This window comes from Rosa chinensis, chromosome 6 (assembly GCF_002994745.2).
Source record: "Rosa chinensis cultivar Old Blush chromosome 6, RchiOBHm-V2, whole genome shotgun sequence".
Lineage (NCBI taxonomy): Eukaryota > Viridiplantae > Streptophyta > Magnoliopsida > Rosales > Rosaceae > Rosa > Rosa chinensis.
Genome location: NC_037093.1, coordinates 19311617 through 19334883, shown reverse-complemented (window position 1 = coordinate 19334883; position 23267 = coordinate 19311617). Strand labels below are relative to the sequence as shown.

General features: G+C 41.1%; 1 protein-coding gene and 2 long non-coding RNA genes across 3 annotated transcripts; 2 read left to right on the top strand and 1 right to left on the bottom strand.

The window, feature by feature from the left end:
* Positions 1-1101: 1101 nt before the first annotated feature.
* Positions 1102-1702, bottom strand: LOC121050272. Its single transcript, XR_005802531.1, has 2 exons — positions 1475-1702; positions 1102-1386 (listed from the first exon to the last, which is right to left on the bottom strand). It is a non-coding gene; the product is annotated as an uncharacterized LOC121050272 (long non-coding RNA).
* A 2714-nt stretch (positions 1703-4416) lies between these two features.
* LOC121049661 lies at positions 4417-9019 on the top strand. The gene is made up of 4 exons (XR_005800997.1): positions 4417-6662; positions 7122-7200; positions 8410-8528; positions 8746-9019. It is a non-coding gene; the product is annotated as an uncharacterized LOC121049661 (long non-coding RNA).
* Positions 9020-20244: 11225 nt separating this feature from the next.
* LOC112170997 lies at positions 20245-23022 on the top strand. The gene is made up of 7 exons (XM_024308251.1): positions 20245-20575; positions 20681-20818; positions 20954-21006; positions 21122-21221; positions 21362-21555; positions 21688-22526; positions 22638-23022. Exons 1-7 carry the CDS (start codon positions 20245-20247, stop codon positions 23020-23022), a joined length of 2040 nt encoding a protein of 679 aa, XP_024164019.1.
* Positions 23023-23267: the final 245 nt, after the last annotated feature.

Genomic DNA, 23267 nt, shown 5'->3' with positions numbered 1-23267 from the left:
AAGAATATTTGCAAGTTTCTTTTGAATAAATGGAGAAATATACTTGGCATTTCCATAAGCATTTTGTAAGACTTTGTGAACTTCTATATTCATTCTTCCAAAGGAAATCAGAACTGCAATGAAATTGCCGCCACTGGATGAATTAATCGATTCATCATGACCTCTAAAAGCATATCCTTAGTGTGCCAACAGCTTGACACTCTCTATAGAAGTAATAAGCCGGAATCGGTTATCTACTACTTCTTATATTGATTGTGTGCTAATCACTCTGTCAATATGCTTAGATGGATTTCTTAGAGACTCCCACTTATGCATGACAATACTATGTGGGGAATTTATGCCTCCCATATGACTAACAATGCCAGATTTTTTTGACATAACATTCTTCCAATTTTGAAAGCCATACTCAGTGAATGCCGGATGGTGGGATGAATAACTATCAAACAGAAAACAAAGGAAGCAATATGCTTTGTCCAACTTTATGAAATACTTAAACCAAGGCCAATCTTTGGACCATTTGTAATTAAATTTTTGACCTTGACCTCCATTAAAGATGGATAACTGGGTTGATATGGCCCTAAGATCACACAAGCTCTCTGAGTATTGCGACGATCATTCAAAGGATACTTGCATATTAGACATTGTATTTCTGGATCACGTTCAAGAGAAGCAACATCAAAATTTCTTTCTTTCATTACAACACTCTTCGAGTGGAGTAGATGGAGAAGAGTTAAAAAGGTACAACATACATTCACAGAATTCTCAGTCCCACTTCTACTCCCACTCCCACTCCCAATCATTTCCACTATCAGTTGATGGTGTATCACTTGTAAATCATGACAAAATATTTTTGTACCGCTTGGATTGGTAATCCATCATTATACTCAATACTTATAATATTATATATGTACTAATAATAGAGTTATATATGCACATTTTTCAATAAAAACACACACACACATGCATATTCAAAGTCACCATATTATAATAAAAATAAGAGATTAATAATTATCCAATTTTACTATTAAAACTAAAACTTATTATCTGGTTACATTTTTTCAAAGGAAGCAATTTTAATAATTATCCAGCTAACCAAGCATGACGTCAACGTCATTATCCAGCTAAGCATAATTATCCAACTAACCATTAACCAAGCATAATTATCCAATTCTCTTTTTGTCTTTCATATAAAGACTTAAAGAGTAGCACTTCACTAGCTTGAAGACCAATACACCGAATCACTGATACAAACGAGCAATACAAGCAGCAACAAGCAATGGAGCAATTTCAAACAAAGACCGATACAGGGATACGGCGATACATATACTGTCACCGCTCGTCTTCCAGAGTTCCGGCTTCCGCTCTCCCGAAGAGTAGGATTTAAGGCTGTTTAATAAAAAACTCACAGTCAATCTCAAGTAAAATCCATCAATTTCAAGATGAAATTCGAAGTGCCTGTTCGAAGATTTCATACCTGTTCAAAGAGTTTATCCATGCGCTCAGATTGAAGTATGGAGACTTGGAGAATTTGAGTCAGAATCAAATACTCAGATTGGGTTGAAATTTGAAAACTGGGTGAGGAATTGAGGATCAGGTTCATGAAATTTCATATGAGAGTCATGAGACTTCATGGCTACTCTCGGCTAAGGAGTGAGGAGCGAAGTCGAGCAGATAAGAGCTGATCTCTTTTTTCATTTTTATTTTTTCTCTTTTTCTGTGGGCTACTCTGGACTTAGAGGTAAATATCCATACTTAAGGGTTTTTCGGCCCAAATTTAGGTTGAGCTACAGCCGAAAGAGCCTACTACACAGTTACGCCACTGATAGAGTAACAACTAATACTTTTTGGTTATCAACTTATCCTAATGCTTCATTGACCAATTTCCCTATTTATCATTCTAATCGTGGGTGTGATTCTTCTTTCACTTCATGATAATAGGATTAAAACCTCTACTTCTTTTAGGATGGCTATGTGGTTCAGACACAAAGACTTTGTGAAAACCTTTATGAAAGTAGTTACTAAAGCTGCCTCTAAATCTTCTACTGGTTCTGTCATTCAAAATATGAATGCCTTCAGTCATAGTATTAGATATTTAGGTCGTATCTAGAATTCTTAAATTTTTAGAGACTTATTTATTAAAAAAGCTTCCTTACATAGTGATATTGATATTCTACAAGAAAGATACTTAATCTCCAATAATCCAATTGTTTTTTAGTCGACTTCAAGCTTTAATCCAAGAAACTCAAATTCATTTTATACAAGATGAACTCTTTTGGAAACAAAGAACTCGAAATAATTGGTTAGCTCTATGGATAAAAATAAAACTTTTTTTCAAACCCAAGCCACTATTGGATGTGGGGTGGGGAAAGACTATTAATAAAATTAAGGGCTAAATACTGTTTAGTACCCTGTGGTTTGGATCCAAAATCAATTCAGTCCTTGAACTTTCAATTTCATCAAAAACACCCTCACACTATCATTTCTCATCCAATAGACCCCTCCGTCATAATTCCGTCAAATAGAGTCATTAAGTAGCTGATGTGGCATGCCAACTTGGCACTGGTGGGGCCCACATGGCAGGCAAAATTCTAAAATTCTAGAGTAAAATTTCAGAATTCTTTTTTATGACAATTGCAGAAAATTTGAAATAACAAATTCTGGGAATTTTTTTTAATTTTACAAAGCATTGACATTGATTTTTTTTTTTGAACACAGGTTCAATAACAATTTTACTCAACAAACTGCCTAAACATTGACAAAATGTCGAGCTTGCAAAACCCAACGTAATCGCAACATAGTTTTCAGTTGTCAGTAGCGAACAACCAAGAATGAAATCACATCGATTCCATTCCTCATTCTAATAAACACATATTCATAGTAAGCATACAAACCAACCAATTCCATAAACTAACTACACAAGGCATTGCTCAGAACTTTGAACAACCAATTCACAGTGATGTATTGAGAGAGCCACTTAAAACCATCGTAGGCATCCACAGCGTACACCACAACATCTACCTTTGCGTAGTAATCCTTCCAGACCCTGCGAGCAATCTGATGACCTCCCAAATCAAAGGCCTTGAACTTGATTTTGCCAATACTCAACTCCTCGGATGTGGGATATTGCGTAGGTTGATGCTACATCAGCCTCTGAAACCAAAACAATAAAGCTCAAATTATATCGCACAAATAACAATCTATTTCCAAACAAATTAGCATCCTAATACACACATGTAAGTATAATCCATCCTAAACACTGAACATTTTGGGCATAAACTCAAATCTTTAACTAGGTGGATTAGGATTATTTTTCTTGTATTCTGAGCTGCGGACTAAGCTGTTTGTTTTGATTAATTGCTGGAGCCGAAGAGATAAGTTTAGAGTTGGCCTAGTTATTAGTTTTCTGGTACTCTCTACTTTTATGCTTTGGAGTATGAATCTGTTTCAGCTTCAAGCTCCTAACAGTTTGTAAAGCTATTTAGTTTTTAGCATAAAAATTACAGATTTGGTAAATCTAGCTTAACTTCCAATTCGTCTCAAACATAAAAGAAGAATCTAATCTATGTATTGAAATTGAAGTAAAGGAAAAAATGGAATAGGAATAAGGGGATGGGGGGGCTGACCTCATCTTTGAGCATGTGAAGCAAGGTGGTCTTGTAGGCATTATCGAGCGCTAGGAATAAGATCAGCCCTCATCTCTGCAATTCTGGGAAATTAAAAATTGCAAAAACCCAGAATCAATCCTCATGGACTACATCCAGATCGACACCGATGAAGTCCCGATGACTCGAGAGAATACCCAAACTCAAGATTCAGATTCTCATTGCGATAGCCTCATCTCCGAATCGAATTCCTGTTCTTCTAAAGAAATTGAAGTTGATCAGGATTCCGAGTCCGATTGCTAATCGGAGTCGCCGGTTTTCGATCCATTTGGGGCTTTCACTACAGACGAAATGATGACCAGAGTGGTGGGTATGGAGCGTGAGACTTACGAAGAGCTTCCTTTCCGGTATGGAAGCGGCCGACGGAGAAACCAGAGTGGTGAGATTGGTTGGTTCGGCATATCTAAGGATGAGATTGCTAAGAAATTGAGAAGAGAGAGAGAGAGAGAGAGAGAGAGAGTTTGAATTTCTACAATTTTGTCATCAAAAAAAAAAAAAATTCTGAAATTTTATTTTGGAATTTTGTCTGCCATGTGGGCCCCACCAGTGCCAAGTTGGCATGCCACATTAGCTACTTAATGGTTCCATTTGACGGAATCATGACGGAATGGTCTATTGGATGAGAAATGATAGTGTGAGGGTGTTTTTGATGAAATTGAAATATCAGGGACTGAATTGATTTTGAACCCAAACCACAGGGTACTAAACAGTATTTAGCCCTAAAATTAAAGTTGATACTGGTTTATGGGTTACTGATCCTTTACAAATAGCTTATACTTTCATGTCTTCTTTTAAGAAACGTCATACTCCTTCTGTAGCTCAAATGTCTTCCTTCCTAGAATAAATTCCCAAGGTGATTACTAATGAAGATAATTCATCTATGTTAGCTCCAATTTCAAATGATGAGATTTACACAGTTGTCCATCAGATTGGTTCTTTGAAAGCTCCTGGTCTAGATGGTATTTGTACATAACAGCACACATATGAACCTGCCACATAGACTTCACATTATCACCAAGCCACACAGGGCCACCAAGGTAGCATGCCAGAGCCAGGGACTGATACCATGGATGGTGATGTCCACAAGGGACAACACCGAAGGCTATAAAAAGCAATACGGAGCCCAGTATGGCTACCTAAATTATGCCTTAGCCCTACAGATAGGGGAATGCATCCCACATCGAAGAAATGGAAAACCTCTTCCCCAACCAAGAGTATATAAGTTGACCCAACCACTTCCATTAAGGTTAATAACTACTAATCATTCATTGTTGTCAAATTACATACATAGCCCTGACTTTGGCATCAGAGTGGTCGGTCTCCTTGACGTTGTTTATTTCCTTTAACGAGATAACGACACCACCTTACAAGCTTTCGTTGTATCGCATTTTGTCAGGCTACCTCTAGGAAGTTCGAGCAGAAACATTGGTACCCTATGTGGGAACGAGTAGCACCCACGACTCGATACCATGGCAGAGCAAGGTGAGAAGGAGTTAAGTGTGGTGCAACATGTGGTCCGTGCACTTTTCTTTACATTGGGAACATTCGGAGGCGAGGTGACTAACGCTTCCATTGATACCTAGGGGTCAGGGGCATTTGATCCTAACGGGGGTATGACATTGGCGACATGAGGTCACTGCCTCGACCTAGCTACTAAGATGGAACTTATGCGGGCCGACATCTCCTCCTTCTAAGAGCAAAGTCGAATTGACCATGAGCAGAGTCAAGTGGACATGGAGACAAACCTCCTCGAACAATAGAGGTTGCAGGAATTGGAAAATGAGAACGCATCGCTGGTTCGCGTACTGGACATAAGGTAACAACAAAATGAGGCCCTCATGAAAGTGCTTGCTGTAACACCACAACCAAATTTGCTAGAAGTTTCGAATGGGGTACTTGCTGCGATACAGAGCACATATGCCATCTCCCCTCTCGCTGACACCGGAGGTAGGAGAGTCATTCATATGCCTGTTGATCTTAATCTGAAAAGCCTCAAAGGACTGCCCCCACCACCTGTACCGAGCCTAGAGAACAGCTCTCCCCATCGGGACCCAACCCCAACATGGCACTTTTAGTTCAAATGAGCCAATCGATTGCTACCCTACAATCCAGAATTGAAGCTAGCAAGAGCAGGGTTGCATGGCGTCCCCTAAACAGAATATTCGAGGATCGACCAAGACTTTTCACTCCATATGTCAAGAATACGATACGCTCCATTGCTGTCAAATCGCTCAAAAGTGACTACACTGGGATCAGTGATCCCTACCAGCATCTGTAATACCCCAAAAAATTTGTTATTAATTTCTTGAAATTTTCTGAAATTAATAAAGTGCTTGTTAGAATGATTTCGTTGTTCGAGGGTAGAGCAGAAATGTTTCGGACGAATAATTACTCGAACCGTTTTATTTTTGAGAAAATGTTGACTTTTTATTCGTTAGGTTTCTCCAAAAATTTTCTTCACGAAAGTCGTAGTGTGCGTCAATACGAGTTTGTGGACATGCGGAATGCGAAAATTGGAGTTCATATGATGAAGTTATGGCCAACGGAAAAAGTTTCATTTTTTGGATAAATAGAAAAAATTTGGACAAAAATCCGAAAAACCCTAGTTTCCAAAATTGGAAACCCCTATTCGGATTTCTCTCTCTACCGTCGACCCGACCTGAATTTGTTTTTCGTCCATATCTTCGCCGTTCGGCCTCCAATTCGGCTGCCACCGGTCCCAATAGCTTCACCTCTTCTTCCTTTGTCGATCTGTGGTAGCATCTTAGCCCATCTCGGCCTCTACACGGTGCAGCAAGGAAGCCCCGATCCAAACCCCAGTTTTCAGTCAATGCCAATATCTTCGCTGTCTGGCCACCTCAGGACGCGCCACCGATCATTTCTTGAAGCCCAGAAGACGCTGATCATGCTCTCCAAGTGGTTTTAACCGATTCAAAGAGTGGAGGAAGAATTGAAGCAGATTGAAAAATTGAAAATTTTCTGATTTCTTGAGCTTTCAAGGTAAATCTCGACGAATCCTTTCATTTCTGGACTTCAATATAGTTGTGAAATTTTTGTACATGCTGTTGTGAAGATTTTGGCATAGGTAGGGGGATTGTCGGTGGTGAGTGGACCCACTGTTGGCTGCGCGTCCAGCCAGTTTTTGTGCTTCTGTTTTCTTTGTTGTGTCCTACTCGTCGATATGAGCATGTGGATATATTATGTGGTCATATTGTAATCATTGGAAAAATGCTAAGTTTAACGTAATTTTGGTTTTCTCGATTTTTGATCCGTGATAATCCGACCTTTGGATCGACTTGTAGTTTTGATATATCGATCCTAGGAGTGTTCTGGAGACCTTAGGAGGTCTCGTAGGAAGTTTTGTCAATTAGACGTAGTCTTTGGTTTTTAGTTCGCGTGTTTCAAACATTAAATGCTTGTTTACGTTGTGTCGTATTGAGTGTGACTTGTTGTGACTAGGTGTGACGAGCTTGTTGAGAGGAATTTGATGGTTTAAGCTTTATCTCATGGGCGTGTGAAGACGCAGCTAGATTTAGAGGTGAGTAAATCTCACGAGGTTCATTTATGAAATGAATACTTTATTATTCAGAATTATTTGTTTAATTGTTAAATCGTTTTTGGAAATAAATTTTTGTTTTAAATTATATGAACTTGATCGTACGTCTACGGTTCATAGGCAAGTAAAATGAAGTTTTATTATAAAAATAATTTTTCACGGGTTTTGTATTTGTGAACTATAGTTGGTATATATTAGTGGCATCCATGAGTGGATGACTACGTGTGTGTGTGTGTGTGTGTGTGTTTCGTGAGTGGATGACTACGTGTGTGTGTGTGTCTCTTAGTGGAATTGTGTGTTCAGTTTACAATTGTTGTGCAATGTGATGTTGAGGAAAATAAATGAATTTTGAAAGAAAAGACGGTTTTGTCTCTTTGAGTGTTGAAAGAAGTAGATATGATTTTGGTGACTGTTTTGAGTTGAGAAATCAATATTTGGAAAATGATTTCGTTATTGTTTTGAGGTTGTTGGAGATGAGGAAACAATATTATGTGATAACCAGTATGGTGATCTGTGTGATGATTTTGTGTAAATGACGTGGGTTTTGGTTGTTGAGTAATTGGTGTTATCAATGATTGAGTGTGTATTGTTTTATAGTTCATTTCTATTATTGAATTGCTTGTTTTATTTCATAATCTCCTGAACTAAATTATATGCAGGGATTACTGTTTTTCTGAATCGATTGTTTTAATGTAATCTCCTGAACTAAACTATATATAGGGATTACTATGATTTATATTGTTTGATTATAATGTAATCTCCTGAACTAAATCATATGCTGGGATTACTATGATTTTGGTTTGTGTTCTTTTGGTGATCTCTTGAACTAATTTTTTATGCAGGGAATACTGGTTTTGTTTAGTTTAATTTGGGAGTGCAATTGTGGATGAGACTTGTACTGAGTTGAGAAATGTTTTATCACGTTGTTGTGGTGATAAATGCTTCATGTCGAGAGGAAAAGAGTGATTTCTTGGTTTGTTGTTGAGATCTTAAATGATTTGATTTGTCACAGTGGTGACTTGCATTTTCCTTAAAAAGAAAATGATTTTTGATTTTGAAAAATAATCATTATGTTGATTTGTTGTCCTTGAGTCGGAAAGGTGTTTTGTGGTTATTAGGGTTTACTCACATGAGCTTGCAGAAGCTTACCGAGTTTGTTGTTTCAACCCGATCCACTATTCCATGGTGTAGGGGTTATTGTGTAGGTCAAGGTAACGAGGTACCTTCTTCGAAGTTGAGGCCTTATTGTTGTCGTAGCGTGGACGTAGAAGTGTACTTTGGTTTTAGTCTTCCACTGTGTAGTGAGTGTGGTAGGTGTGTTTACTTATTGAATTGTTGAAAAGTTTAATTTGTAAACTCTCTATAATGTAATATGTGACTCTAAAGAATGAGTCAGTATTGATACTGTGAGCTCGATTTGTTTTGTTACTTAGTTTAAATGAAAAATTTTCTGAGTGTTCTTTTTGGATTGTTAATTTATCGAGTTTCGGATTTGAATTTCTTTATTCAAAATTCTGGGCGTGACAGCATCTGTAGGCATTCCACTTGCATTCGAGCGCTAAAGGATACACCAATGAGGTCTGCTACAATATGCTCCAGGAAACACTCTCCAGGGAGGAATTAAGCTGGTTCTACGAGCTATCGGCCGACTTGATAGGATCATTCAAACAATTGACGGGTACCATACGTCGACTAGGCTGTTCAAGATACATCAGGCAGACAACAAGACCCTCAAGGAATTTGTCAACAGGTGGCAGGCAGCCACAACAAAATGCATTCCGGCAGGGTTGCAAGTTGGGTAATTTTCTCTACAAGATCAATCACCACCCTTCTTCAAGCAGAAAAAGTATTCATGCTTTATTATATCAAACTTACTAGAACAAAATTAAACATATTATTATTCCTTTTGTTCAAGAATTCTTTACTGGCAAGTCTTCCCTTCATCTTATCAATTATACTGATTAATATTGTTTTGATCCCTAAAGTAGATAATTCTGAAACAATCTCACACTTTAGACCAATACGTTTATGCAATGTTAGACCAATAAATTACTTTTTATCTGATTTCGATCATTTTTTGGATGACTGAACTTTCTCTCTTTATCCCCAAATTTAAATGACAATTGAATATGAAGGTCTGTAATTTGGTATGGGTTGATTTGGGTTTTTGAAAAATCGAAACTCCAAACTTTAGAGTTGATTTGAGTACACCAATAGGAACTGAGGCTTGCAAATGAGTTCAATTGGCAGGATTTTCATTTTGGAAATTAAATCAGGAGGAGGAGAAACATAAAGGGTTGGTTCTGTTTTGGCATCCTTTTTTAGTAAAGCTTGGAACTTTCTTGGTGGGTTTTGGTGTTTGATTATGTACTAAACCTCCAAATTGAAGAACGAGTCTTCTTCTTCCTCCTCTTCTACCTCAAATTCATTGTTTGTTTCAAGCAAAGGACTGGGAATTTCAATGAGAGAAGGATCAGGTTTCCAGAACTTAAGAAAAAGAAAGTATAGTCTCCATGGTTATAGAAAGAAACAGAAAGACAAATCAGAAGAAAGAGAGAGAGGAGAATGAACGTGGAAGAAACAATAAAAAATAAAAGGTGTTTGAGCCCAAAAGTATTTTTGGCAAGATCCCTTGAGGGGATTTAGTGTGGCGGGGCGATACCTGCTGCCCAAAATTAAGTCTACTTGAGTTTGGGTTACAGCTTCGTCCATTCAGAGATCCATAAGGAAAACGAGCCCTTGTAGGAGTCAGGTAGCGGAGACTAAATAAGAATCTTCAATCAATAATCCTTCTATGTCAAGGAACAGTCGAAACCCTAAGGTATAAATACCAGGTTTAACAGCTTCATCCATTTCGAGATCCATAAGGAAAACGAGCCCTTGTAGGAGTCAGGTAGCGGAGACTAAATAGGAATCTTAAATCAATAATCCTTCTATGTCAAGGAACAGTCGAAACCCTAAGGTATAAATACCAAGTTTCAAGGACACAAAAAGACACAACTCTCCAATCAATCTCAACGATTATCAAAGTCTCTCCGGAGCAAATCTACCTTCAACCTAGTTGAAAACCAGCGATGCAATGGTAACGCCCTCGCAACCCAGCGAAGCTAAAGTCACGCTTTAGCAAAACCCGTGCTTTCTCCTACTTCCAGGTGATTGCTGTGCTTAGTCTACAACACTAAGTATCGATTCGGTGACGCAAGAGATCACACCACAAGTCCTTATCCGTAAGGCAGAAGTCCTTTTCTGAAAGGCATAGAAAAGAATCTGGTGACGAGATTGGTGCTCTTCTTGTCCACAGCGTTTGATCCAGAAGTCAGGTCAAAGGACGCCCCGACGATTGCACCCCATAGTGCTGGCACGCCTACGCAATCAAAAGAGACGGTTTGCACACCAAGCTGGTTTTAGAGCCAAACAAAAGGCAATTCCCTTTGCCTTTGTCAATTTTGACAGTCCAAATCAACATGTCATTTACACGTTAGATGAGGCATTTGAGTTGAAGTGATTTCACTGATAGAAGCATAAAAGGCGACGTTTATAATGTTTAAACCCTATATTTTGCTAAGTTATTTCCTTTATCTTGATCAATTTAACTTAGTTAATGTTTTTACAGGTTAAATGGAGTCTCAAAGTCCAAAAATGACTAAGGAAGACACAAGTGGCGTAGAAATGAAGAGAAATGAAGAAATGGAAGTTCTCCCAGTTTGACTAGGAAAAGGAATCCCAGTTGGAGTAGGAGTCTGAAGCTGACTTGGACTAGGAGTTCTACTTGGACAAGGAAACCAAATTCTACTCAGATAAGGAATCCTAGTGTGACAAGGAGTCCTTGTTGAATAAGGATTACTCAAGAAGGTTCCGGAAGAGTGTAGAAGCATCGCAGAAAAGAAGTTTGTATTCAACTAGGAAACCTACTTGTATATGGAGTTCTACTTGCACTAGGAGACCTGTGGAAGCTAGGAGAAGCCTATGGAACGTTTATGAAGCATCTAGAAGTCTCAAGAAGGATCATATGTCGTGCACATGGAAGAGGAGTACACTTTGGATTCGCTTTTGAGAGAAATATGGAGTTGGAATTTGAAGTGGAAAAGGATTGGATTTTCCATGATATTCTTGAAGGTTCTTGAAGTTTCTTAAAGTCTCAATCTTCAATAAGGTGTGGAAGACATGTGAGAGGCATGTGATGGCAAAGGAAAACCGAATTGGACTCAAGTTATGCTTCAAAGTCAAATCCATTACAGATTCGGAAATCTGCCTGTGCAGATAAGTCAAATTCAACAGAGTGCCAAAAATAGCTCAGGGCTCAGAAAATTATGTTCTTTATATGGTTGGAAAGCGACGGATGTCTAGTTTCCATATATCTTTAAGATTCATCAATATCTATTTTTTAGAAGAAGTTATGGCCAATTTAGTGCACAGAGGTCAATTCCGCCAGAAATCTGTTTTATGTCAACGAAGTCCTAAATCAACACGAACTGAGAGAATCAAGTAAAACGAATTGGGAGAGGCTTTGGGACATCCTCCTATATATACCTAGTGTATTTTATGTTCCAAGGTTACAACTTTTCTCCTCAATTTTGATTCTCACTTGTGTGCTCTTGAGTTTTCAGGTTTTTCACATCTTCAAGTTCCTAGCCGTGTCATCTTCCATCCTTGCCGTGAATTCCACCTTGTGTCACCACCTTGGAGCTGCTTTGAATCTTTGGGATGTGACTAAGGGTTGTTCATACCATCTTCCCTATGTTCTTTTCACGGTTTAGTATTCTTGTAGTTAGAAATTCTGTTTTTGATTTTCTTTGTGTAAAACTGAAACCATGAGTGTATAATCTGATTTTTGGATGTAATTTGATGTTCTTTTCAATGTTTGGTTTGTTTATGTGTCCTTGATCTTTGTTGATTGCAGAAATATGGAATGATGATCTGATTTTGTTTGATTGAAAACTTTTATGTGTTCTTGTTCTTTGGTGCGCAACTTAGAATAATTGCATGTAATTGGAACTAGTAATTAGGTGAACGCTTGATGACCCTAATTCAATATGGTAGTAAAGGCTTAGGACATAAGTCGAAACCAGATTATGCATGCTTTGAAAAGACTTGCTTTGAGTAGTTGAATTTGCATGTTTATTGACTAAACTTTCACTTGTTCTTAATGATTCAAAAACATGAGATCATGAGTTGCTTTGATTGTGTGATACTTGCTTTCGAAATATATTGTTAATTTAGGCGCTTGTTCTAATCAATTGTGTAAAGGGAAGTCGAATAAGGGACATTGGTTGCTTATATCTTTGTTTCTTGGGTTGATAACGTTCCGTGGTGATTTAAAAAGATTAAAGATTGCATGAATGAATTGATCTTGATGAGTTCTTGATAAATTGTTTTCTGAAAGTTCTTCTTTTCCCACTTTTGTAAATAGAAACGATTTTATTCTTTTAATTGTTTTCTGAAAATTCACAATTTAATCTTTAAAACCCCCCTTTGTTATGTTTCTTGATGTTCTTGTATATTTGTAAATAAAATAAAATTGGTTCTAGGTTTTTAGGATGCCGCTAATGTAAATAATAGAGTAAATAATCTGAAAATATATTTTACTTTTGTGAATAGTAATATGTGTTTGTGTTATATATGAATTTGTGTAGTTAGAGTTTAATTAAGATTTGTTGTTTGTATTTGTGTTGTATTTGTATCTCTAATTCGTGTTAGTTTAGAATTTCTTTTCTAAGTGGATTTGGTTTTCTAGTTTGTATATGATTAGTATTCTTTTTGTTGTATATGGATTTCTAATTTAACTCTGACTTGGATTCTTTGTAAATGTCGAATTGTTGTCTATATATACTTGTTATTTTCAGTTGTCTTGTGAATTCTTTCTCTTATTTTCGTTTCACATGTAAGTACCCTCAATCCCCGGCTTGAACGATCCCTGCTTATTCTATACTAACAACTACATTTTTCAAAATTTAAATTGGCGATTGCTTTTGCACGTATAATTCACATAATTGTCTCCACGTGAATTTAACACCATCGCTGAAGATGCTCTTATTAGTTATGACGCTTTTATTTTTGCACTCGATCTCCTGAGACTCAAGACCAGCTGCTTGATCTTTCTCCCTTTTCATAGTAAGTGTCGAACTCTATTCACTCCTCTTCATACGCAAAAAACTATAATGATGCTTATAATTATCCTAGATTAAAGACGCAAAAAGAGGTTTGGGATAAATCTGTATCAACAACCACATGGCAGGCCTATGGTTTTGGTGCCTAGCTAAGCAAACTAGTTACGTACAATAATGTTTCCGATCTGAAAGCATTGCATGTAACATGAGTACACGTAGCAAACACCTTCAATATGAAATTAGATCTGTTTAAAGGAGCTGAGCAAGTTAAAAGATCACTAGTTTTTTTTGGGGGCCGGCCGAGGTAGCTAGTGGTCCAAAAATGTACAGAGCTCTTAATTTTTCATGGGGTCCGAGCTACGGTTCCGACATGTTGTGAAAAACTCCAAATCTCATGAACAGTTTCATCACAAAATGTTCAAATAAGAGTACGAATGATCAATATTGAGTGTTGTTTCGAGGAACCTTCAAGCCCGCAGTAAGATACACTAATAATGTATATCTCGTGTCGAGAATGTTATGTAATGTGTTATAGTATGTACCTCATATACATTGTCGTGTGTCATCATTACTTTTCTTGTTATTTTTGGATGACATATTGAATCATTTTGTGCTCTAGATTTCACTAAATTGGTAAGTTTTGCTTAAAAAATTCATGTGTGTAACACAATCGGTCTGTTTTAGGTCATGATCTAGAATATGTGAAACTTCAAAATTTTAACTCTTAGATCTACATCGTAGCAAATACAATGAAAGAAAATTTTGAAAGATGATGAAAGTTCAAATTTTCCTAAATCTTGCTAAAATTTTGAAACGCGTCACCTCCTTGAAATCATTTTGGCGCAGCGCCATCTCCCTATTTTCTTTGCGATCAACAACTGTGGTATATATTGGATTGCAATAGAAAGAACAAAAGTTGTATTAAAGAGTGGCATTGAATTGTAGAAACATTTTGCTCATGAACTGCTTTAAAGAAGTTTCTTACATGACTTGCCAGTTGTTCCAACTCAATCACGAATAATTCAAATAATAACTAATGCTGCAGGACCCTCCCCACGCTCTTCCCTCCATACTCCAGACACAACCCCACCTTAAAATACCCTCCATTTGTAACGAATTACAAGCAGCACCCGCAGGACCACGATACCCACGCAGTAAAGATTTATGACTCATAATATTAACTTGCTTTTAGCTCATTATTCTTTTTTCTTTACCTCATGTCAACGTGATCTAAAAAATAGATAATTCAACATGATTTTTGTTTCAGGAGAACATTATTTCCACTTCTTAATTTACAGTTCACATTCCTTATTTTCTCTTTTCGTTTGCCAAATCACTTGAAATGATGTGTATGAGGAGTAATTACTCTGTCATAGTAAACTACCATGTGACAGTGTCCAAAAAAAAAATCTGATATAATTCATAGAGTTCCTACATTGCAACAGTGCTGAATGCATGGACAGAAAAAATATGTAAAATAATGTTAAATGTGTTTGAGCCCAAAAGTAATTTTGGTAAGATCCATTAGTGGATTTAGCATAGCGGGCCGATACATGCGACCCAAAAATAAGCCTACTTGAGTTTGGGTTACAACTTCGCCCATTCCGTGATCCATAAAGAAAACGAACCCTAATTGGAGTCAAGTAGTGGAGATTGAATAAGAAACTTCAATCAATAATCCTTCTATGGCAAGAAACAGTCGAAACCCTAGATATAAGTACCAATTTCAAGGACAAATTACAGACAACTCTCAAATTAACTAATCTCTCAGATTATCAAAGCCTCCCCAAAGCATACCTTCAACCTAGTTGAAACCCGGCGACCGTACTTCTAGTCCTAGTCTCTCCAAGAGCCGACTATTAGTGCTACTACCACCGATACTATCAGCGAAGCAAGGGTAACGCCCTTGCAACCTAGCGAAGCTAAAGTCACGCTATAGGAAAACTCGTGCTTTCTCTAAACTTCCCAGTGATTGCTCTGCTCAACCTGCAACGTTTGAGTATCGATTCGGTGACATGAAGAGATCACAACCAAAGCCCTTACCCGTAAGGCAAGAAGTCATTTTCCGGAAGGCAGAGAAAAGAGCCTGGTGACGAGGTTGGTGCTCTCCTCGTCCACAGCGCTTGGTTCAAGAAGTCAGGTCAAGGGACTCCCCAACGACTGCACCCCACGGTGCTGGCACGCCTACGCGCACGCTCAAAAGAGACAGTTTGCACCCATACTGGTTTTGGAGCCAAACATTTTGGCACGCCCAGTGGGACCATTAGCATTTCTTTGTGATTGCAACCATTGGGAAATCAAGCGCAAACCCTACCAAAATGTTTACGTAAACTGCCCAAACCACAAGACCTCCAGTTACAGGCCGCACTCTCGTGCCGACTGTCGTGGTCTTACCGACGAATAGGTAACACAGAAGTTCTCACTCAACCCAACGTCACCAGACATGTTAACAGAGCAGAGTGGAACTCCACAACCCGCTACTGAGGGCAACAAAGATCCTCATGTCCAACCTAATGAGGTTGGCGGCGCGGCCAACGCTGCCCAAGTGGCCGCGAGTGAGGGGACAATCGAACCTTTTGTGCCCATTATTGCCCCGGCGAATGCGAGCATTGAGGAGCGGCTTGCCATCTTTCAACAAAATAATGCTGCATATAGTGAAAGGATGGAAAGAGCCCTCGCGGAAGAACTCCAAAATACTGTCGCGACAAACACAGCGACAGTGGCAAGATACGTACAAGAAAAGCCAGGAGAATCATAAGGAGCTTGTGGATATGATGACTGGCCAGGCCGCTCTGAGAAAGCGTATCTCCGCTGACATTGCTAACCAGGCCAAGCATACTGCGGCAGAGCTTGCAGTACTTCGCAATGAGGGGTCCAATCTTGCGACCCAAGTTGCCATGCAGAGAGCCGAGTTGGACCAGGCTAAGGAAGTGCTGAATAAGGCTTTAGGGATCCTAACGCCATTCTTGGCTCACTTGGACAACCTTCAGGTACAGGCAAATACATACCTCCTAATGCTCGGGAGAAAATTAGCGGTAATACCATCACACCGGCTATAACCGCCTCTGCTTCAGCAACAAAAAACAAGGACAAAGCCCTGGTAATTGGTGATACTAAGGCCACTCAAACTCCTGCGTAAAAGAGTAAAACTCAGAAGACAGGGGAAAGCACTCTTCCTAATCCTGCTGCATTTACGCAATACTACAGTGACGGGGCAGAGAATGTCTATGAAGAGCTTCTAGGAAATTATTATGGTATTGACCAGACTAGCACTCCGATCAAAATAACGGCTTTGGTAAAAGATGTGGTCGTACCAACTATGACATTGCAGCCATCCACTATTCCCCAGACAATTCGCCTAGGGGAAGGCACAGCAGCCACTAGCCAGGCTACACCCCTGCAGAATGCTCGCCAGAACGTGGCGATACCTCCCCTTTTTCCGGGCTATATGAGACGTGAAGAGGTTGAGGAGATGATCAGGCTGGCTAATCCTAGGGCCCACCTAGATGGGGTCTATGAGGGACCTTTCACGCCGCATATAATACTCGGGCCTTTTCCCAGAGGCTATAAAAATATCATATTCTCTACTTTTTCAGGAGAGGATACTGAGGATGCGGTAACCCATCTGGCCAGGTTTAAGGTGCAGTGCGGCCAGTACCAGAATGATGACATCCTCAAGTGCAGGATCTTTGGCACTTCTCTATCTGGCGCGGCTTTTAGATGGTTTTCTAAACTGCGACCAGGGTCAGTGGTTGATTGGCCAGCCATGGATAAGCTCTTTCAAGAGACTTTTGGAGCTATTGAGCCTGAGGTTGACTTAGCATCTCTCACCCAGATGGCCCAACAGCCCACCGAGTCCGCTGTCTCTTATCTCCAATGCTTTCAGATCCAGAAGGCCAAATTGAGCATGATATTGCCTGAAAGGGAGTTGGTTAAATTGGCAATCAAAGGTCTGGGGCCTCGCCAACGAAAGAAGCAACATGGTAGCATGATTCAGTCAATGGGAAAGCTTATCACAAACGTCGGTAGCTTTGAGCATCTCCTCATAGAAACTGATGCTAGGAAAAATGCGTCCAAAGGGACATATGTACCAGGAAAGCATCGTACAGTGGCTGCTTTGCACTTCCAGCCAACTTCCTATGATCCATACTATCATCTTCAAGGGGAAGAAGTTTGCCAGGAAGGAGATGATGAAGAGGAGAATGATGTCTCTGCATTTGAACTGACAGGAAGAAAAAGCTCAACTCTCAAGCAATTGAAGATATCTAAGGAACCTGTCAAACTCAAATCTGTGGCCTTCACCAAACCTGAGTTTGCGACGTATATATAGGATGACAATAAGGCACATGAGATTCTAGATGAGATGGTCGCTGCGAAGATGGTGAAGACAGACTTTGGACCTTTTCCTCGTCCAGATCAGCTGAAAGGAAAGAAGTAATGCAAATTCCACAATCTCTGGAACCATAACACAACCGACTGTGTGAAGCTGAAGGACCAAATTCAGGTATGGCTTAATAATGGTAGTTTACAGGTGGAAGCTCCAACGACCGCGGCAACGCTAGTAGACCTGAACCCTTTCTCGGACACCGAGATCAATATGGTTGATGTAAACTGGACCAAGAAGAACTAAAGAAGGCCAACCTTGGATCTGACCACAAAGGGCCAAGAAGGGAGGATAGAAGGGAACGAGACCCCTGTAAAGAAGAAAGCTAAAGCCATTAGCGAAGCCTCACCAGTCGTCCTTTGTTCGCGATGCAAGGAAGAATGTGGCATCCAAGTGTCACATGAAGAAGTCGAGAAGACATTTCATTTCGGTTCGTTCCCGCCAATCAAGTAGGCCTCACCGTCGCGAAACTATCAACCGTCCAGTCCAAGAGCAAGAGACAAAATTTAGTCACCGTCGCCCCCAAGGGACTCCAACTTGTTCACAAAGCTGAAGGCAGCTGCAGCAGAACAGAAGCAAAATGACAAGGCTAGGAATGAACACAGAGATATCTTGACCAAACCGTACATTCCACCTTCTTCAACGTCTTCCATCAAGGAAGGCAAGTGGTATACCAGAACGAAGGGGAAAGCGGTGGAAATCAGTCCTTCCAAGAAAAGAAAACTGCATCGTAGGTTTGGAGAAGCCAAGCGAAAGCTGGATGCTCTAGATCAGGGTCTGATCAAACCCTCGCAACTGGTCAAATCTCCTGAGCAATATTAGAAGGAGATGGAGGCATTAGCCGATAAGCCATTGGTGGCTCCCCGCAATTTTCAAAAGCAAGCACGCTCGGAGTCAGGGCCCTCTAAGCCTAGTGTTTTATGCAGGATCACTAAAGAGCAAACACCTCTGCCAGCTAGGAAGGAAAGCTCACCAACTAAGCCGCCACATGTCAGGCGCAGGTTGTTTCGCGAGGAACCAGACACCAAAACCTCGGTCTTTGAGAGACTGGGGGCAAGGACAACACTGCAGAAGCTTTACAGTGGAGACCTAAAAAATCCAAAGTGTAGTGGTCGCGCCTCCAAAATAGAGTACAGCAGGGGAGGTGGTGCAGGAACACAAGCAGTGTGAGGTAAAAGGCATTACAGAAGAGTCACTGGTAGACCGGTTGGCTAAGCAGTTCAACACCGACATCCAGCTTGATGAGCCCAAGCTCAACCTTGAGGAAGAAATGGACGAGACTGATACAGTTGATACCTCTTGCAACATGGTTTATGTGCTTCCCGCGAAGCACGCACTGCCAACCGCCGCGCAAGAATGTATTGAAACTGAGGAGAACAGTGAACAACCTCTACAAATTACTTCAGCGGCAACGACACCTGTCGAGGAGGCTATGTTTCTGGAAACAGAGGATGCCAACAGCAAGGAGTTCTTCATGAGCTTTACAAGGCCAACCCCAGCCAAGGTCCAACACATGAGGCCTCTGTACATCACGGCGGAGATTGGTGGTACCAAGTTTAGCAAAATCATGGTTGATACTGGAGCCGCAGTCAATGTCATCACAACAACGACCATGCATTTGCTTGGGATCAAGAAAGAGAAGATCCAGTCTACCTCCCTCACGCTCATGAACTTCACGGGGACTGTAACGAAAACATTGGGCTTATTGTTCCTGCATATCAAGGTGGGCCCCGCAGAGGGCGTTTATGCTTTCTTCGTAAAGGACTGCTACGCGGCTTATAACGCCTTTCTAGGCAGGGACTGGATCCACCGGAGTTACTGTGTTTCGTCAACTCTTCATCAAGAACTGATTATGTGGAACAGGGTAACAGATAAAGCTGAGGTGATTAAAGTGGATCCTCGTCCATTCCCAGTTTCCGCGAATTATGTAGATGTCAGGTACTACTTTGAGCCTATTACTCTATTGCAGGTTAGTGGCATCGATGACAAAGGCCGCCCCACAGGGGTGACGGCCTCTGAATTGGCACAGTGGGGGCTCACGCTCGCAAAGGAAGACCTAGAAAGGCCTGGCCATGCTGTGCCTAAACCCTTAAACGATTAATGGATTACGGCCTTCCAGAAGAAGGAGTAGAGGCCTTCCACTTGCTATACGAAAGACTATCCTCGTACCTGGTCGAAAAAGAGGCCTATGATCGAATCACGACCTTGGAAATCGTCAACGAGGAGTTCCCTGACCAAGAACAAGAAAACGAAGACGAGATTCAGCTGGCTCCGGTAACGCTGGATGATGCTCCTCCTAAGGTCAGGGACCCTACCGAGAAGGTCAATCTTGGAACAGTAGATGAGCCTATGGAAGTGGCTATTAGAGCTTATTTAGAGCCTAGCGAAAAACAGAGGCTCATTGACTTATTACTGGAATTCAAAGACTGCTTCACGGAGAGATATGAGGACATGCCAGGCCTGTCATCAGATTTGGTATGCCATCAGCTGCCCACACTCCCTGACAAGAGGCCTGTGAAGTAAGAGCTGCGAAGAATGAACTCTAAGACCCAAGTCCTGGTCAAAGAGGAAGTTGAAAAGATGCATAAGTCAGGCATCATCAGGGTAGCCAAATACAATAAGTGGCTATCCAACATAGTGCTAGTCCGCAAGAAGAATGGCAAGATAAGGGTCTGCGTGGACTACATAGACCTTAATGTCGCTACGCCTAAAGACGTCTATCCCATGCCGGTCGCAGATATGCTGGTAGATGCAGTAGCGGGACATGAACTGCTGTCCTTCATGGAAGGAACTGCAGGGTATCACCAGATTCTGGTCGCGGAGGAAGACAGACACAAGACCGCGTTTCGTTGCCCAGGGTTCGCAGGTGTTTTTGAATATATGGTCATGCCTTTTGGACTTAAAAATGCTGGGGCAACGTATTAGAGAGCCATGAACCTGATCTTCCATGACATCATTGGGAAGATTTTAGAGGTTTACATTGATGACGTGGTCGTGAAGTCTAAGAAGAGAGGAGACCATATCGTAGATTTTAGAAAGGTGTTCGAGCGCATGCGGCAACACAAGCTCAAGATGAATCCCGCCAAATGCATTTTCGGAGTTCAAGCAGGTGACTTTCTAGGATTTATAGTCCACCATAAGGCAAGCGCAGTTATCAACGCGTCTCCCCCGTGAACAAAGAAGGAGCTACAACGATTGCTGGGTAAGATCAATTTTCTGAGACGTTTCATCTCTAACTCTACAGGTAAAATCCAGCCCTTTTCCCCACTGCTGAAGTTACAGGGACAAAATGAGTTTGTATGGGAACCTAAACATCAAGAGGCTTTTGACAAAATTAAGGCCTATTTGGCTAGCCCGCTAGTACTTGTTCCACCTAGAGCTGGATTTCCATTAAAATTGTATATTTCAACAGCTGAGGCTTCCATTGGCAGCCTACTTGCTCAAGATGACGAGGAATGCATCGAACATGCCATCTTTTACCTCAGTAGGACACTTACAGATTAGGAAACAAGGTATAATCCAATGGAGAAGCTGTGTCTTACATTATATTTCTCAGCATGCAAGTTACGGCATTACATGTTATCCTTTACTACTTGCATCATTGCTCAAACCAAACTGGTTAAGTATATGCTGTTGCGACCTATTCTGAGAGGTCGCATTGGCAAGTGGGTACTGGCCTTATCTGAATTCTCGCTCCAATACGTTCCACAGAAAGCAGTAAAGGGACAGGCCATCGTAGACTTCCTAGCACATCACCCTATGTTGGATGTCCCCACAGCTAGAGAGTTAGAGATAGCGACCGCCAACATAACTCGACCAGATTTGGCGCGTATTCTAGAATATGCTGTATGGTATCAAGCCATAGTCTCCCTTCAAGCCTAGATATTGTTTTTCGATGGCTCAAGAACAGAAACACTTGCAGAGGCAGGGGTGGTTTTGGAAAACCCAGCAGGCGATCGTTTTTCATATTCTTTCCAGTTGAAGTTTAAGTGCACCAATAACCAAGCAGAGTATGAGGCCCTCATTATTGGCCTAGAAGTATTACTGGAGCTAGGAGTGAGAGACGTCCAGGTACGCGGTGACTCTTTACTCGTGATCAATCAGCTTCAAGAGAAGTACAGGTGTGTAAGCTGCTTTCTCGTACCATATTTGAATCGCGCCGTTGAACTGTTGGACCAATTTGATGACGTGGGTTTGGAGTACATTCCTCGCGAGTGCAACTTCGCAGCCAATGAAGTCACCCAACTGGCTACAGGCATTACATTGAAATATGGGGTTCGCGAGCGCATTCTGAAGGTTGAGCGACGCACGCTCCCTTCGTGGCTTGTAAGACCTGACCCGCCTGATGATCCGGTCATCGCGGTCCTGGAGCCTATTGAAGTAGATTGGCGCATACCTTTGATAGATTACCTCAAGCAACCAGATCCCACTGCCGACAGGAAGATCCGTTTTCTAGCCTTAAATTACTTCCTCAGAGGCGACGAGTTACGTAGACGCGGTGAAGATGGCATCGATTTCAGATGTGTCTATGGCCGCGAAGCGAAACGATTGATGCGAGAAGTGCATGAAGGCGTGTGTGGAGCCCATCAAGCGGGTCCAAAGATGCGCTGGCTTATCCGGAGACATGGCTATTATTGGCCCAGCATTTTGAAGGATTGTATCGCATTCGCAAAAGGATGCCAAGATTGCCAGGCACATGGACCAGTCCAGCACATTTCTAATATTCCTATGCAGCCCATCATTAAACCTTGGCCTGCGCGAGGTTGGGCTTTGGACTTGATCGGCATGATTCACCCACATTCTTCTCTCCAGCACAAGTTCATCATCGTCGCTACCGATTTCTTCACTAAGTGGGTGGAAGCTGAGCCTTTGAAGGAGGCCTCTGGGGCCACCATTCGCCAATTCATCTTTTGCAATATTATTTGCAGGTTTGGCATTCCAGAGGTTTTGGTGTCTGAGAGGGGGGCATCGTTCATGGGTGGTGATTTCGAGAAGCTTGTCAATGATTATGGCATCCAATTTATCCATAGCACGCCTTATTACACTCAATCCAATGGTCAAGCGGAGGCCAGTAACAAGATCATCATTACTTTATTGAAAAAGCTGCTTGTGGAGAACCCTCGCCAGTGGCACAACACATTGTATGAGACGTTATGGGCTTATCATACTTCTAAGCGGAACCCTACTGCCTCCACCCCTTATGCATTAATGTTTGGCCACGATGCGGTTCTCCTTTTGGATATCAATGTTCAATCTCTGCGCGTCCAAGATCAACAACATTTGATTGGTGAAGATTATGTCCAGGCTATGTAGCAAGAGCATGAAGACCTTAGTACAAAGAGCTTAGAGGCATTGGACACCTTGGTAATAGAAAAGCAGCGGATCGCTAGCGCCTATGATAAGAGGACGCGTGGTCGCAGTTACACGGAAGGTGAACTCGTTTGGAAAGCAGTCCTTCCATTTGGCGAAAAGTTGACTGGCCGCGGTAAATGGACTCCTCGCTAGGAATGACCTTTTGTTATTCACCGAATTCTGGAACGCGGGGCTTTTCACCTCAA

Coding starts and splice junctions, on each gene's coding strand:
- LOC112170997 (XM_024308251.1), top strand. CDS start 20,245: ATGAACTCTAAGACCCAAGTCCTGGTCAAAGAGGAAGTTGAAAAGATG. Junction 21,222..21,361: donor CTTACAGATTAGGAAACAAG/GTATAATCCAAT, acceptor CTATTCTGAGAG/GTCGCATTGGCAAGTGGGTA. Junction 21,556..21,687: donor CGCGTATTCTAGAATATGCT/GTATGGTATCAA, acceptor TATTCTTTCCAG/TTGAAGTTTAAGTGCACCAA.